The sequence below is a fragment of the Mus caroli genome, unplaced genomic scaffold (genome assembly GCF_978045245.1).
Source record: "Mus caroli unplaced genomic scaffold, Mus_caroli_1 scaffold_9, whole genome shotgun sequence".
NCBI classification, from domain to species: Eukaryota; Metazoa; Chordata; class Mammalia; order Rodentia; family Muridae; genus Mus; species Mus caroli.
In genome coordinates this window covers 10346870-10360691 of record NW_028227264.1, presented here as the reverse complement: position 1 = coordinate 10360691, position 13822 = coordinate 10346870, and the positions used below count along the sequence as shown (strand labels likewise).

Here is a 13822-nt window from a genome sequence, read left to right as displayed (position 1 = left end):
CCATAGTAGCTTTCTGGCCTCCATATGAACATGCCACACACACACACACACACACACACACACACAAACTAAAGAAAATAAGTAGTACAATACTCTTAAAATTTTTTGAGGTACATAAAAAGAACTTTGGTATTTTTTCAGGTTGTCAGTGGCCCTTCCTCAGTGGCATTCTGGAAGGTTCTACCTGCTGAGTTCTCATAAAGTAGTCTATTTACTTAAAATAAATTTAGGAGTCTTAAGAATGAACTGCCCGGCCGGGCATGGTGGCGCACGCCTTTAATCCCAGCACTCAGGAGGCAGAGGCAGGCGGATTTCTGAGTTCGAGGCCAGCCTGGTCTACAAAGTGAGTGCCAGGACAGCCAGGGCTACCCAGAGAAACCCTGTCTCAAAAAAACCAAAAAAAAAAAAAAAAAAAAAGAATGAACTGCCCGGTTATATAAAATTATTTGTAGAGTTATCAGATCATTTCCAAAGTTCCAAAGTGCATTTATAATGATATGCTTCCAACAAGTACTGATTAAGTACAGAGAGGGGGGTCAACCCTGGGAACTTAGTGCAGACAAGGTCTTCATCCCCAGTTGTCATGATCTGATGAGGGAGACAAATTATTGACAGTAAAGGAATAGACAGTCATCTCCAGGGCTGAGGAGAAAATATAGCAAGATGCTGTGAGAGATAAGGGGACCACAGACTGCAAAGCCAGGAAAAGGGGTGGGACAGGACGTAAGGAAGTGACACTTGTATGATTTAAGCAACAGAAGAGAGCTCCAAGGGAAGAGAAAAGATCCCACCCCACACTTAGGTGAGCAGATGTGGAAGGAAGCACAGATGTCGAGTGTGTGGGGTGCAATCAAGGAAGGCATTGTACATGGCCAGGGCATGGGTGGCCCAGGTGTCAGGCCCAACAAAGCCCTCTGTTGCTCAAATGTAGATCATTTGGGTGGGCGGTCACACTCCAACTCAGGCTATGGCCAACATGGGAGTTAAAAATTCAGCTCCAAGTGCACAGATTTCTGCTTTACCTTTATCTCCCTCACTGGTTTGGGAAAGCTCCCTGTATCTTATCTTGACTTTCAGATAAGCAAAGGCACAAGAATGATATAAAGATCAACTTGTGGCCAATCTTGTCTTATCTCTTCTCATATTTTTTCTTTTCTTTTTGAGGTGCCAGAGATCAAATCCAGGGCCTTATTTGTGCTAGGCAAACAATCTACCACTGGGCTCCCTCCCAGAGTTTATTTCAGTTAGTGTTCAATTTACCATTCTAAGAGACATCATTTGCCAGGTAGTCCATTCTGTGAGTTTGGAAGCTGGAATGAAAACAGGTCTCTGCTCGGGTTTTCTGTAGCCCAGTGGGAGGGGCCTTTGCACAAAGACCCTACCTCATAATGACGACTAACCAATGTAAACCAAAGGTCAGGCAACAGAGAAGAAAACCACCGGTGCTTCCCAGAGAGGTAAAGAAAAGAGATTCCATGATTTCAAAGAATAAGATTGGGCAAATGGAGATGGGAGGAAAAATAAAGGTGAGAGAAATAAAATAGATACAGGCATTTAGGGACCAGTGGCAAGGAATAGTTATGGAGCTGCACGGATTGGGCCACATTCTGAACAGATTCAGCCACAGCTCCAGGAACCTCTGTCTTGTAGAGAATGTGGGACAACTATGGTCTTTTGTCAATGAGCTGGCATAGTGGGATCGATACTTCGGGTTGCTCTTGATGGTATGGAAGATGATTTGGTAGACAGGGAGCCATCTCATTTACGGGGTAAATCAACAGTTACTTGTTGGGAGCACCAACGATGGTAAGCAGAGCTGCGTAAATGTGGAGTCAAAGTAGACTGAAGAGCTGAGTCGGCTCAAGCTTTGTGAAGACAGTGGCTTTCCACCTTGGTCTCGCTGATACACATATAGATGTGAAATGAAGGGACGATGTTGCAATCATTAAGGACAGCATGTCGTGGAGCGTAGGCTCCCCAACTTCAGAAATGTTCAGGAGCCCATATGCAGGGAGGGAGAGAAAGGCTTGCTTATGTGATGCTAACACAAGCTGGTGAGGGAGAGTGACTGGACACTTTGGGTTCAGGATCTGATGACAAATGGAAAATCAGATTGAAGGAGCAAAAGGAGTTCTGGATCTGGGACTTCTGCATTCGACCTATTTTAGGAGAGCAGTAAATATGACAGGTTAAAGGCAGCTTGTGGTGGGGGACCTCTGTATAGTTGTAGGCATGCTTTTTATGAGGCGTGTGGACCATCGTGGTAAAAACCCAGGTAGAGGGGCTGAAGAGATGATTCAGCATTTAAGAGCACACCGATTTCTCTTCCAGAGGACCCAGGTTCAATTCCCAGAGCTCACATGGCAGTTCCGACCTGCCTGTAACTCTAGTTTTAGGGGATCCAATGCCTTCTTTGGCCCTTTGTGTTCACTAAGCATGCACTTGGTGCACAGACATGCACACCAACAAAACACTCACACATAAAAAAAATCAATAAAAATATAGGTTAAAAAAAAAAAGAGGAAAATTTCAAGTGGTGAAAGTCATTTGAAGTCCCTGGGAGGACCTGGTGGGATGTTGATAATAATGCCCTTGTTAGGGTTGGGGTGGGGTGTTTGTTCTGTTCTGTTTTGTATTGTTTTGTTTTGTAAGGCAGCATTGGCTCAGGTTGGCTCATCATGTAGCCTAAGATGACTTGGACCTCCCCATGCCCTGCCTCTCCTGTCCACGTCCTAGGATTCCTGCCATGCACCACTATGCCTGTCATTAAGCTGATAAGATAAGAATGATTGTGTTTTGCCTCCCATATCTACAAGTTAAGTGTAACCAAATCCATTTAAGACACACACCGCTGTGCTTAATGTGGGTTAGACTGTGACCCCAGAGCCTAACCATGGTTCATCTTGATTATTCTCTGAGCCTGAGCACTACCAAGATCTTTTTCGTAAGGTTCGTGTCTGCATTCCAATATAGCATACACAACATGGTTGTTATGGCAGCAATTTAGTGGTAAGTGGGTTGGTGACATTCAGAACTGCCTTCTGTACCTTTCTCACTTCACCAAATGCAGAATCCACTTCCATTGCTGGAGACCCACAGTTTCTGTTTCTTACTCCAGGTTTCATCGTCCATAATGAAGCGTGGGACTGCTCAGAAATAAAGACTGACTGCCCCTGGCAGAAGCCCTGCTTCCTGAGACCCTGCCATTGCACTGAGATTTGAATGTGTATGTTTCCGTTTCGTTGTGGGGAAGGAGCTGAACGACTCGGCTTTGGTTGAGAATGCTTCACCTCGACAGCCCAGATGAGGCCAAGAAGCTGAGAGCCAGATGTGGCAAGCCTGGCTGCCCACCATGTGTACTGACACAAGGGGCACTCTGGTCCTCTCAGCTGTCCTGCAGCAGGAATGTTAATCAAAGAAGACGAGCAGAAGACAATCGCCAGTTCAACTGCCAGAAAGCCAAACATGGGTTCATAAACAATAGACATTGGAATTGCTGGGGGTCACCCCAAACAGGGTGAGAGCTAAAACTAAGAAAGAACGAGAACTGTTTCATTATGTTAATGAAGAGAAGAATAAAGAGAGGTATATTTTTGAAGTAGGCATTTGGTAGCTGAGAACTTCCTAAGGGATTTGGGAACCTACTCAACCAATGTAGATCCCTTAAAGACTTCATTCTAGAACATTCTTGTTTCACCAATAATGGTTCTGTGTAGTACCATTTTTTTTTTATGTTGTGCCAGTGAACCCAGTTGCCAGAAACAAATATGAGTGTTCATTAAATGCAAGGAGCTTCAGCCAGCTCTTCCTAAGCATGCTTGCTCTCACTGTGTTGCATGCCTCTCAGTAGTACAGCTAACCACACGTTTTCTTATATTGCTTTCCTAATGTATAAGCGCGCTACAAGGGAAACAGGAATGAGGTCAGATGTAATGTGACCTGTAAAACTGTTGCAAGCTTTAGAAATAAATATTCTGCTCTTTCCCTGTCTTAATTATCTCCAAAGTCAGGAAACCGTTCTTTAGTTAAAGAAGATGATATGGACAGTCACGACACCCTTTAAACACTCAGTCCAGAGTTGCAGCTTAAGCAACATACAAATGTCTGCTGCTTTCTCCAAGTTCTGAGAGGGAATTTAAAAAACATACCAGGTAGTTTAAAATGCTGCATTAAGAAGATTTTATTTTTAAGTTAGATTGCTGCTATTTAAAAAATAAAATAAAACAACGAAGACCAAGCACATGCATCTAACAAAAATACCCTAAGGATTAAAGGAAGCCAGAAGACTCCTGGTTTATGTAAAGGAAACCTTACCGTCTATGATGAATGTGGGGATCATATCCATACACCCGGTATTTACTCTCCATGCCAGAGAAACAGTAAGATAGTTGGAGCCAGTTTCCCCCAGGAGCCTGTAATCAGTCTTGTTTACATTAAAAAGCTTTCCTCCCTCAAACTGTTCTTCTCTGCAGTGTTAGGGCCCAGCACAGAACCCCAGAAGGGCTCACTTGTAATACTACCTTGAATTTCACTGTCCCTTAAGGATAGTTTTGGGCCCCTTTGGATTAAAAACAAACTTAGAAGGAGGAGGAGGCAGAATCTATATGACACTTTTTTAAAAAAAGAAGGCAGAATCTATTCCATGTCTAGCTCGTTCTTTGATCTGGAACTATGACAGTTCTAAAGCACTTCAGCTTTAAAATGTGGAAGCCTGTAATTTTCTATTTCAACTGAATAGTCAGCGTTCAGTCAGTTGAGTGAGTGTCGGTCCGGCCGATCTGTGGTATTTGGAGGGACCCCTTGAAATTCGAGGATTTCATTTAAATGTGAAAGTGGTTAGCTGCAGTGGACTGTTGTGAAAGGCCAGAAGGACCATGCCAAGAGGTAGCCAGCATTATTGTACCCGTAGCTGTGCTTAGCTGTTTGCATTAATAAAACAGGGCTGCTGTCCATACTAGTTCGTCCCTCTAATGGCATAAGACAGACTTTGCTTTTGAAATAGCATCTGTGAGTGCACTGGTATTTGTCTGGGGGCTTGTTTGATTTGTTGTTTTGCAGTGCTGAGATTGAACCAGGACCCTGTGCGTGCTCTGCTCTGAGTACTCTAACCCCTGAGCTACACCCCTAGCCTTTGTTTTATAGTCTCAACTCAACCATAAATAGTAACTTTGTTCTCATGACTTGCAACAGTGTTCTCCTTCATGAGCTCCTACTACCATCTTAGTGGCGTGGGGAAAATGCCAAGGCAGAGGATGCTTCTTCGGCTATGCTTATAATCTCAGAGCATTTTAAACCTTCTAGTCAAGTGTTATCAGTATGTGGTGAATGTAAGACAGGAGCACAGGTTGTCATTCACAGTGTGTGTCATAGAAAGTTGCTATTTGGTTGGTCAGAAGAATCTTTTTCCCCACTAGTGGGGCGAGTGATACAGTTTTTTACTTTCCACAGTGATATTCACCCACTACAAAACAAAACGCAAAATGCCTAGGCTCCAAGTTCACCCCCTCGCAATGCACAAATGAAAACCTGTCTCCTGATACCATCTGTCAGATTTGTGATACATATACCTTTTATTCATACTAACTGATACACTTGGAGAAATTAAGAAAGCTAAAAATTACCTACTAGTAGACTCACATTTAACTAACAGGGATCACTGATTACTTCAATATGATGGTCTATTAACTGTTTTAAAAGCCATGGAAAGAATTAAAAGATCATGAGCCAAGCTGTAGTTCTCAGAATAAGGCTCTATTTTTTGCTGGTTAATTTGTAAAGGCAGAAAAGTTTAAAGGCTACATAGCCTCAGCAGCATCCCATTCCCAGGTCTCCATCCAGGCATCCCCACAGAAGGCACAGGCAAGGCTCTCTCCCTGTAATTACCCCTCTGCCTATTGCCAGCATTGCTGCAGTCCAACCAACAAGCTGCTATTCTTTAAGAAAATGAATATGTACAGAAATCGTGTGTGTGTGTGTGTGTGTGTGTGTGTTGCAGTTGTAACACAATTCCAGTTTTTCACTAAAGCATACCAGGTAGGCAACTGAGTGAGCTTTCCTGACTCCTGAGTTATGATAAAGAAAAAGAAAATTTGCCCATCTCACTGAAGGTCCCAGCAAGAAAAAAACTAGATGATAGAAAAGCCAAAGTGGCCAATTCCACCTTGGTTTTTAATGGAGGAGACTCTGTTGATATTAGGGTAATGAGAAGACTCTAAGTTCCCTTCACACAGCAGCCTCATGGTCATTACAACTGATGTGACAAACACAGCCCTAATCCATGTTCGCTTGGGGCAGCTTGACTGGTCGTTTCCTCTGCGTGTGAAATGTCCTGTGGTTTTATGTTAGCTGAAATTTATCTTTATGTTTACTCCTTGAATCATTTAACCCAACATCTATGATATTCAGAGAACCATCTTGGGCATTTGAGCAGCTATTAATTAAAGGAAAGGCAAACATATCAATTTCTCTGCCTTACCCAGAAAAGAAGCTGCCTTCCTGGTTTCTTCTTCAACTAAAGACAGTTCTCTGTCTCTAGTGTCAGAAGAATGCTCTGAAATTTAATTGCAAATATATTTAAGGAAAGAGAAGAATCTAATATGCTTTTCAAAAATCACCAGATATTGAAAACGAGTTGTGAGCCCTTAGTAACAGCCAGGCTTCGTATCCTGTAATGAATCCAGTGATCCACTGGCACTTTTTTAAAAATACAGGAGTTTGTTCTTGAGGGAGAAAAAAAAATGTGTGTTCACATCTCATATCCAGATACACCCCACAGCAACACACGCCAGACAAGGCCCTGGAACGTTACGCTGTAGGCACAATAGAAAGAGGCCAGCCTATTGCATAGCAGTATGTCTGCATTTGAACGGTAAAAGACAGTTCCCCTTTCTTCATCTCTTGCTCTCAAAGTCCATCCTGTGTTACTTGAGCATGATCCTAGCAGCATATTTTCAAGAAATCAACATTCTTTAGAGTATGTGAAACAGGCTTAATCTAATGCAGGATATATAGATTTATGTCTTTCCCCTCAGCATGGAGAATTTGTTTATGCATTCCTAAACCCCCACTTCACTTGCTTATCATTACAAGTACAAGAAGCTGTATTCAGAGATCATTATTCCTTCACGTCCGTCCAGTGCACAGATTGTCCCTTCGCCCCTTAAAATGATTAATCTTTTGTTAGTATTTGCTGTCTCCTTAGAGCTGATATGTTTTTATTTAACAAAGCAGAATGAACCTTTAGGAGATATGTGCTGGAGAGGCCAATGGGCACAAAAATAAGCAATTGTCAAATGAATGAGAACAGCTTCCTGACAGAAAGCACATTCCTAGGAAGTTCCAAAGAGGGCCTCTCGGCCCCACTACCAAGGAGCGCACGGACCAAAGGGTGATGGAGATGCAGGAAGATGCAGAAGCCTAAATCACTATTAGCATTTCTAGAAAGTAACTGTAATACAGACCCGCGCTTCTTTTATTATTATTTTTTGGTATGACTGTATTTTGTTTTGTGTTTTGTTTGTTTGTTTTTTGTGGCCAGCTTTACCCCATAATTTAAAAAAAAAAAACTCTCTTTTTTTTTTAACATATAAAAACGGAAGGTTTTTAGCAAAGAACTGGACAGTCCTGTGGCTGCTATTCCAACCCAAGGCCAGATTTTAGCCGTGTTGGGTTGTACTGCAGGAGAATGCCGTTTAGCTGGTTGCTTCTCAAACACAGCTGTATGGGAACAAAGAACCCTTGATAGATGTTTCCCAGTGGGGGTGCTGTTGGCATTTGGATCAGGATAAATCCTTGTTATGCTGAAATGTACCACATGTTGCAAGATGTTCAGTATCCTGGGTTCCTGGTGACTTAACACCAGACATTGTGAGAACCCCCAAGAAAGCTTCCCACTTGCCTGCATAGAAGGGTGAACCCCCTCACCTGAATGCCACTGTCTACTGCAACAAGGGACCATGGGGGAATGTGCCTGTCTCGAAATACCATGTCTACTGCCTTGCATGTCTCTACCCACTTCTCTTTCAAAGCCTTCTGCTTAGATGCAGCTTAAACTGCCCTGTTCCCTAGGTGAGGTTCCTAGGTGACCTTGTCCAATACAGTGGGCAGTGGGCAGCGTGACATGGCCTGATACTTCTGGAGGGTACGTGAAGCCAATCTTGTTCTTTACTTCAGTGTTACTTCAGAACTAGATTCCTGGTTGCTGGAACACAGTGGCTCTGAATCAAACATTTGTCTTAGGAACTCAGCATTAGATTCTACCTGGTAATATTAGAGACCGGGTTACAAAAGAGTTTCCCTTCCTCCTGTTGACAGCGCAGTTAATCCACACAAAAAAGCACTTGGACTCCCTCGTGTAAACATATCCATATGGTTCTGCCTTTCTAATAAGCTGTGCAAATGAGACATTGTGGCAGAAATGTGGGTAAACTGGATTGCATTCATATTGTTCACACCACAGATAGGCAAAACAAAATGAGTTTTCCCCCAGGTGCAAGCTCGATCAAGCTGTGCTAACCATACAGAAAGATACTCTTTATGCCACTGAAATTGAATAGTCAATAGGTCTTGAAAAATATTTAGATGAATTGCAGCTAGCTGCAAGGATGGAATTAATTCCTCCCATTCTAATATTTTAAAATTCAATTTCTAAAGACGCTTTTTTTTAAGCATAGCAACTTGGAATCAATAAAGGTGGTTATAGTGTAAACCTATAGATGGTGCTTAAAAAAATCTTATCTTTCTTAATAGCAGTATTTTTTTTTTAAAGAGAATACATTGAAAGACGTAAATGTGGCAGAACGCTGCTCCACCCTCAGGTCAATTTTGTGGTTTATTAAAATGCCAATAATATTTGTGCACTTGCCAGCATCAGGGGCTTTTCCCTTAATGGATGCTCTTGATGTGATTTTTGAGTGTATCATTACATTGCTTAGAAAGCATCCACCATGAGAATTTGCCACCGTAGTGATGACTAGCGTTAGGAAAGAATTATGAAGAACTGAGGGTTAAACCACTTTCATCCCTTAAACTATAGGCACTAATTCTTTAGTATTTCTTCTGTGGCTTAGACATGTGCCCACCCATGTATTCAAAGCCATCCCACACACATTTTACCAAATAAATACCTGCTGAAAATTCAAACTAGTTTCTCTCTCTCTCTCTCTCTCTCTCTCTCTCTCTCTCTCTCTCTCTCTCTCTCTCTCTCTCTCTCCCCTCTCTCTCTCTCTCTCCCCTCTCTCTCTCTCTCCCCTCTCTCCTCTCTCTTCTCTCCCCTAAGTAACAATGTATTTTCCATAACGGACTGTCTGTGTTCTTTTGTTCTTTTGAACTTTGGTTAAAGTGATAAAGATTCCTGTAAACTGGGATCACTGGGACCCAGTGTGTGATCTAATCTTTACACAGGTGTGCTGTCTGTGGGTATTAATAACTGGAACTATACCCAGATATCACGACAGTTTCTCCCTCTTTTTGTTCCTAACTCATTACTATATTATAGTATGTGGGTGTGACCCCTGCAAGTATCCACACCGAAGCATATGTATTCCACGATTGTAACCTGAAAGACCATGTATTATCTTTTTTATTCCATATTGGTGTTTGTGTTATTTAAAAATGGAAAATTATACTCAATCTCGTAGTATAATATAGTAGGATACTCTGCTGTGCACAATTCCAAGTGCCTTAGAACAATGTTTAGCTTTCCTAAGAATATGTATATGCATATATGTGTGTATAAAATTGGGAAACGTTACCTCAATAAAATCATTGGGAAATCCTAGTCTTAGTCCATTACTGTTTGTCTTATTTTTCAGATAGTGTTCAGTCTTTTTATTTTTTATTTATTTGTTCATTTTATGTGTTTCTGAGACAGGGTTTCCCATACTGGCCTCTAACTCAGTATATAGTCAGGGATGACCTTGAACTCCTAATCCCTCTGACTTCACCTCCCAAGTGCTAGATTACAGACAGGCTCCACCCCCTCATCATTCATAGTCTTTTTAAGTTAAAAGTCCATGGAGGTCTCATGGAAAACAAGATTCAGATACATTTTATAACTCCCTGGTATTTCAATCCCACCTAACTTTTAACATATGTTGTATGTGAGGCCTAGTAATTTGTATGTTAAAAACCTACCTACAGAATCTTTGCATTTTGATTTTTTTTTCAGATAGTGTGTATGTGTGTGTGTGTGTGTGTGTGTGTGTGAGAGAGAGAGAGAGAGAGAGAGGTCCCTAGAGGAACAGAACTGATAAAAAATGAATCTATGTTAAAGGGGGATGTATTAGACCGGCTTACAGGCTGTGGTCTAGGTAGCCCAACAATGGCTGTCTGCCGATAGAAAAACCAAGAATCTGGTAGTTTTTCAGCACGTCTAGGCTCCACCCCACAGTTACCTGGCAACAACCAGGTGTACCTGACTCACTATAAAAGGGGCTGCTTGGCCCCTCCTCTCTCTCTTGCCTTCTTGCTTTCACTCTGTCCTCTCCTCTGATCACTCTCTGTCCCCATTCCCCTCCCCCCACTCTCTCATGGCTGGCCTCTACTCTTCTACTCTCTCTATGTATTTCTCTGTCTCTACTCCCTCAACTCCCCTCTCCATGTCCTGAATAAACTCTATTCTATACTATACCTTCTGTGGCTGGTCCCTTGCGGGGGAGGGGGCGAGGGGAGAGGGATGCCTCAGCCTGGGCCCTCTGAGGCACTCCCTTCCCCCACACCTAACTCCACATCCACAAAACATATCCCTTCTTGCTTCATTTTTATAAAACACAACTCTTGGTTTTGTGACTGGGGTTTAGAAACTCGGCAGCTTCACATCCCCCTGCCACCACATGGGGAGCCATCACTCCCTAGCCCAAACTTCAAAAGAACTGGTTAGTAAATACTAACAAGTGTCTCTGCTGGTCTTTGGTCTAGGTTGGAACCCTGATGAACAATATTCTAATACCAGCAAAGGAACGCCTCATCAGTAGGCTACATGAAGTTACCAACGAGAGTTAGGGCAAGCAGGCAAAAAGCAAAAGTTTCTTCTCCTGTGCCTTTTTACGTCGGCTGACACTAAAAGTATAATTCTAGATTTACAGTAGATCTTCCTACCTTGAGTGATTGAATCAAGAAAAAGTTCTCACAAGTGTGCCAAGATCAAGTTGATAGCCAAGATCAGCCATCACAAGTCCACCCCTTGTCAACTTAACACACTACCATATCTGTTTATGTCACTCTTAATTTCCAAGTATAAAAATAAACAGGTCCTAATTATGCCTAGCATAATATAACTATCCCATGGACAAGTATGAATGCATTATATATTTTGGAATAGGTGGCAATGTCCCTTGCACGATGCATTCTTTCAGTGTCTCACCACTTAAATATGATAACCACTGATATTATCTCACTGGTGTTACATTACGTAATGAAGATGGGGACAGAAAACACAACAAATGTCTGCTCAATATGTGTCTATCTATATATGCACAAACAACAAATATCTACTCAATATGTGTCTATTTATATGTGCACAAACAAATGAATATCTGCTCAATATGTGTCTATCTATATCTGCACAAACACAACAAATATCTGCTCAATATGTGTCCATCTATATCTGTACAAACACAACAAATGTCTGCTCAATATGTGTCTATATCTGCACAAATACAACAAATATCTGCTCAATATGTGTCTATCTATATATGCACAAACACATTCTTAACAAGACATGACAGAAACACTAATGTCAATTATAATCCTTGTTTCTGCAACTGGTCACATGACCTTAGCTGGTATTCTCAACTTCTGCTGCTCATTCTGCATTTCTTATACCCTTGCCAAGTACCTTGGCAGGTCCTGGAGGAATGATTCATATCTTCAGTCTTGAAGGTCTTGACCCATTATCATCCTGCCTGGAGCTGGTTGGTTTTTTGTTTGTTTTTTGTTTTATGTTTTTTTTTTAATTTTTAATGACAAAAACAAAAATATATCTAAAAGCAAAGCTTCTGGAAAAACCATTTGTTCTTCCTTGTCTTGTGTAGCTCCACAAACTTGATCTTGGCCTCCCACCTGGCCCTGTGTGTTTCAAAGCCAAGTCCCTGAACACATCCTTGTTGACAACAGTCTTGTCCAAGGGGATATCCACAGAGTACCTTGTGGGCATGAGGTGGTTATAGTTATATACTTTCACAAAGAACTTGATCTTGGATCGCTTGGCGACTTTCTTCTTGCCCATGGCAGCTGTCATTTTGGGGGGATAGCGGTCAATTCCAGCCACCAGGGTATGGTTGTAAGGGTGGTCTGAGGTGCCATCGTCAATGTTCTTCATGATGATGGCTTTGAGTCCCGAGTAGCGTCCCGCCAGAATCAGCACCATTTTCCTGGGTTTCATGAACTTGACCATTATGACAGCAAGGGGTAGGCACCCAACTGCCTAGATCTGGTTGTTATAGTTTCCCATTGATGTTAGTCAAAGGACATAGGAACGTCAAGACATACTCTACAGGATCTCCTACACTTCAGACATAATCTTCCTTACCTCTATTGTAGAGGAGCAATGGAATTCCCTCATAGTAGTCTGGTGCTGGTACCCAAAAGTCCAGAAAAGGGCATCGGAGTCTCAGAAGCTGAAGTTATAAGTAGTTGTGTGATATCGGTACTGGGATTTGAACTCAGATCCTCTGGAAGAGCAGTATACACTCTTAGCCACTGAGATTCCCCCTACCCCAAAAATTGTTGCTTTGAAAAGTAGTAAATCAAGGTATATTATTTTTATTTTTAATTTTTCTATCTTTTGCTATGTCAGTGGATATTTGATAAATACTTGTCTGACATAAAATGTAAGTATAGAAGATAGGCCCTTTAGAATTAATAAAGTAAGAAATAGAGTTCTTCGTTGTGTTTAGTTTTTAATGCACTGTAAGAAAGAGAAAAAAAAAAGCTGGGAGCACATTTTAACCAGAAAGGGGTTTAAATTCCTCAAGGGGGTATTAAAGGAGTAATTTGGCTTCTCTCAGCTCCAGGACAAGGTCATAGATGAGAGGAGATGTGAAAAGAAACCTATGCGTCATTATTTTCCTAGACAAGAGATGTAGGGGAGAAACAAAAATCAAAAACATTAAAAAGTAGGTTTGGCCAACTACCCCTGAGTAGGGAGCCTGCCCTGGAAAACAGTTGGTGTACCCAAGAGGACACACCCGTTGTTTCAGTTTGGTTTGGGTTGGGTTTTGTTTTGTTTTAGGGGGTTGCAGGTGGGACCCCTGCTTATGAGGCAAGCACTCTGACAATGACCTACTGTTGCCTTGGTTTGGGTTTGGGTCTTTGTTCGTTTGGTTTGGTATGGTATGGTATGGTTTGGTTTGGTTTTTGTTTTTTAAGACCTGGAGCTAGCTCTGTACAGAAGGCTCTACTCGGTGATTTTGGCCTCAAACTCACAGAGATCCACCTGCTTCTTCCTCCTGAGTGCTGGGATTAAAAGTGTGTGCCAACCACCACTCAGTGATTGTTATTTTTTAAGAAAGAGAGAATAAAAAACCATGAAGTTGGGTGGGTAAACTTTGTCAAGGAACTTGTAACTCATCCTCAAGACAAAAGGAACTTATTAAGTACTTCAATCCCAGGAATAGTACTCTTACATTCACCTCAATCATCCTGACTGTCTTAGTTACGGTTTCATTGCAGTGAGAGACACCATGCCAAGGCATCTCTTACAAAGAGTAAACATTTTACTGGGCTGACTGGCTTACAGTTTTAGAGGTTCAGTGTATTCTCATGAATGATGAGAAGCATGGCAGAGTCCAAGCAAATATGGTACTGGGAGAACTGAGAGTTC

The 13822-nt window shown here is 41.9% G+C and overlaps 1 protein-coding gene and 1 pseudogene across 6 annotated transcripts in view; one reads left to right on the top strand and one right to left on the bottom strand.

Moving 5' to 3' along the window:
• Positions 1-9772, top strand: part of Phactr2 (phosphatase and actin regulator 2) — a 283559-nt gene extending 273787 nt beyond the window's left edge. For all 6 annotated transcript variants that reach the window (XM_029482383.2, XM_085842653.1, XM_029482382.2 and 3 more), the window contains one exon: positions 3119-9772. In XM_029482383.2, coding sequence (XP_029338243.1) covers positions 3119-3134 — 16 coding nt within the window. In that variant the 3' untranslated portion in view covers positions 3135-9772. The remainder of the gene's footprint in view (positions 1-3118) is intronic.
• A 2209-nt stretch (positions 9773-11981) lies between these two features.
• LOC110303881 (large ribosomal subunit protein eL27 pseudogene) lies at positions 11982-12394 on the bottom strand (annotated as a pseudogene).
• Between the last annotated feature and the right edge of the window lie 1428 nt (positions 12395-13822).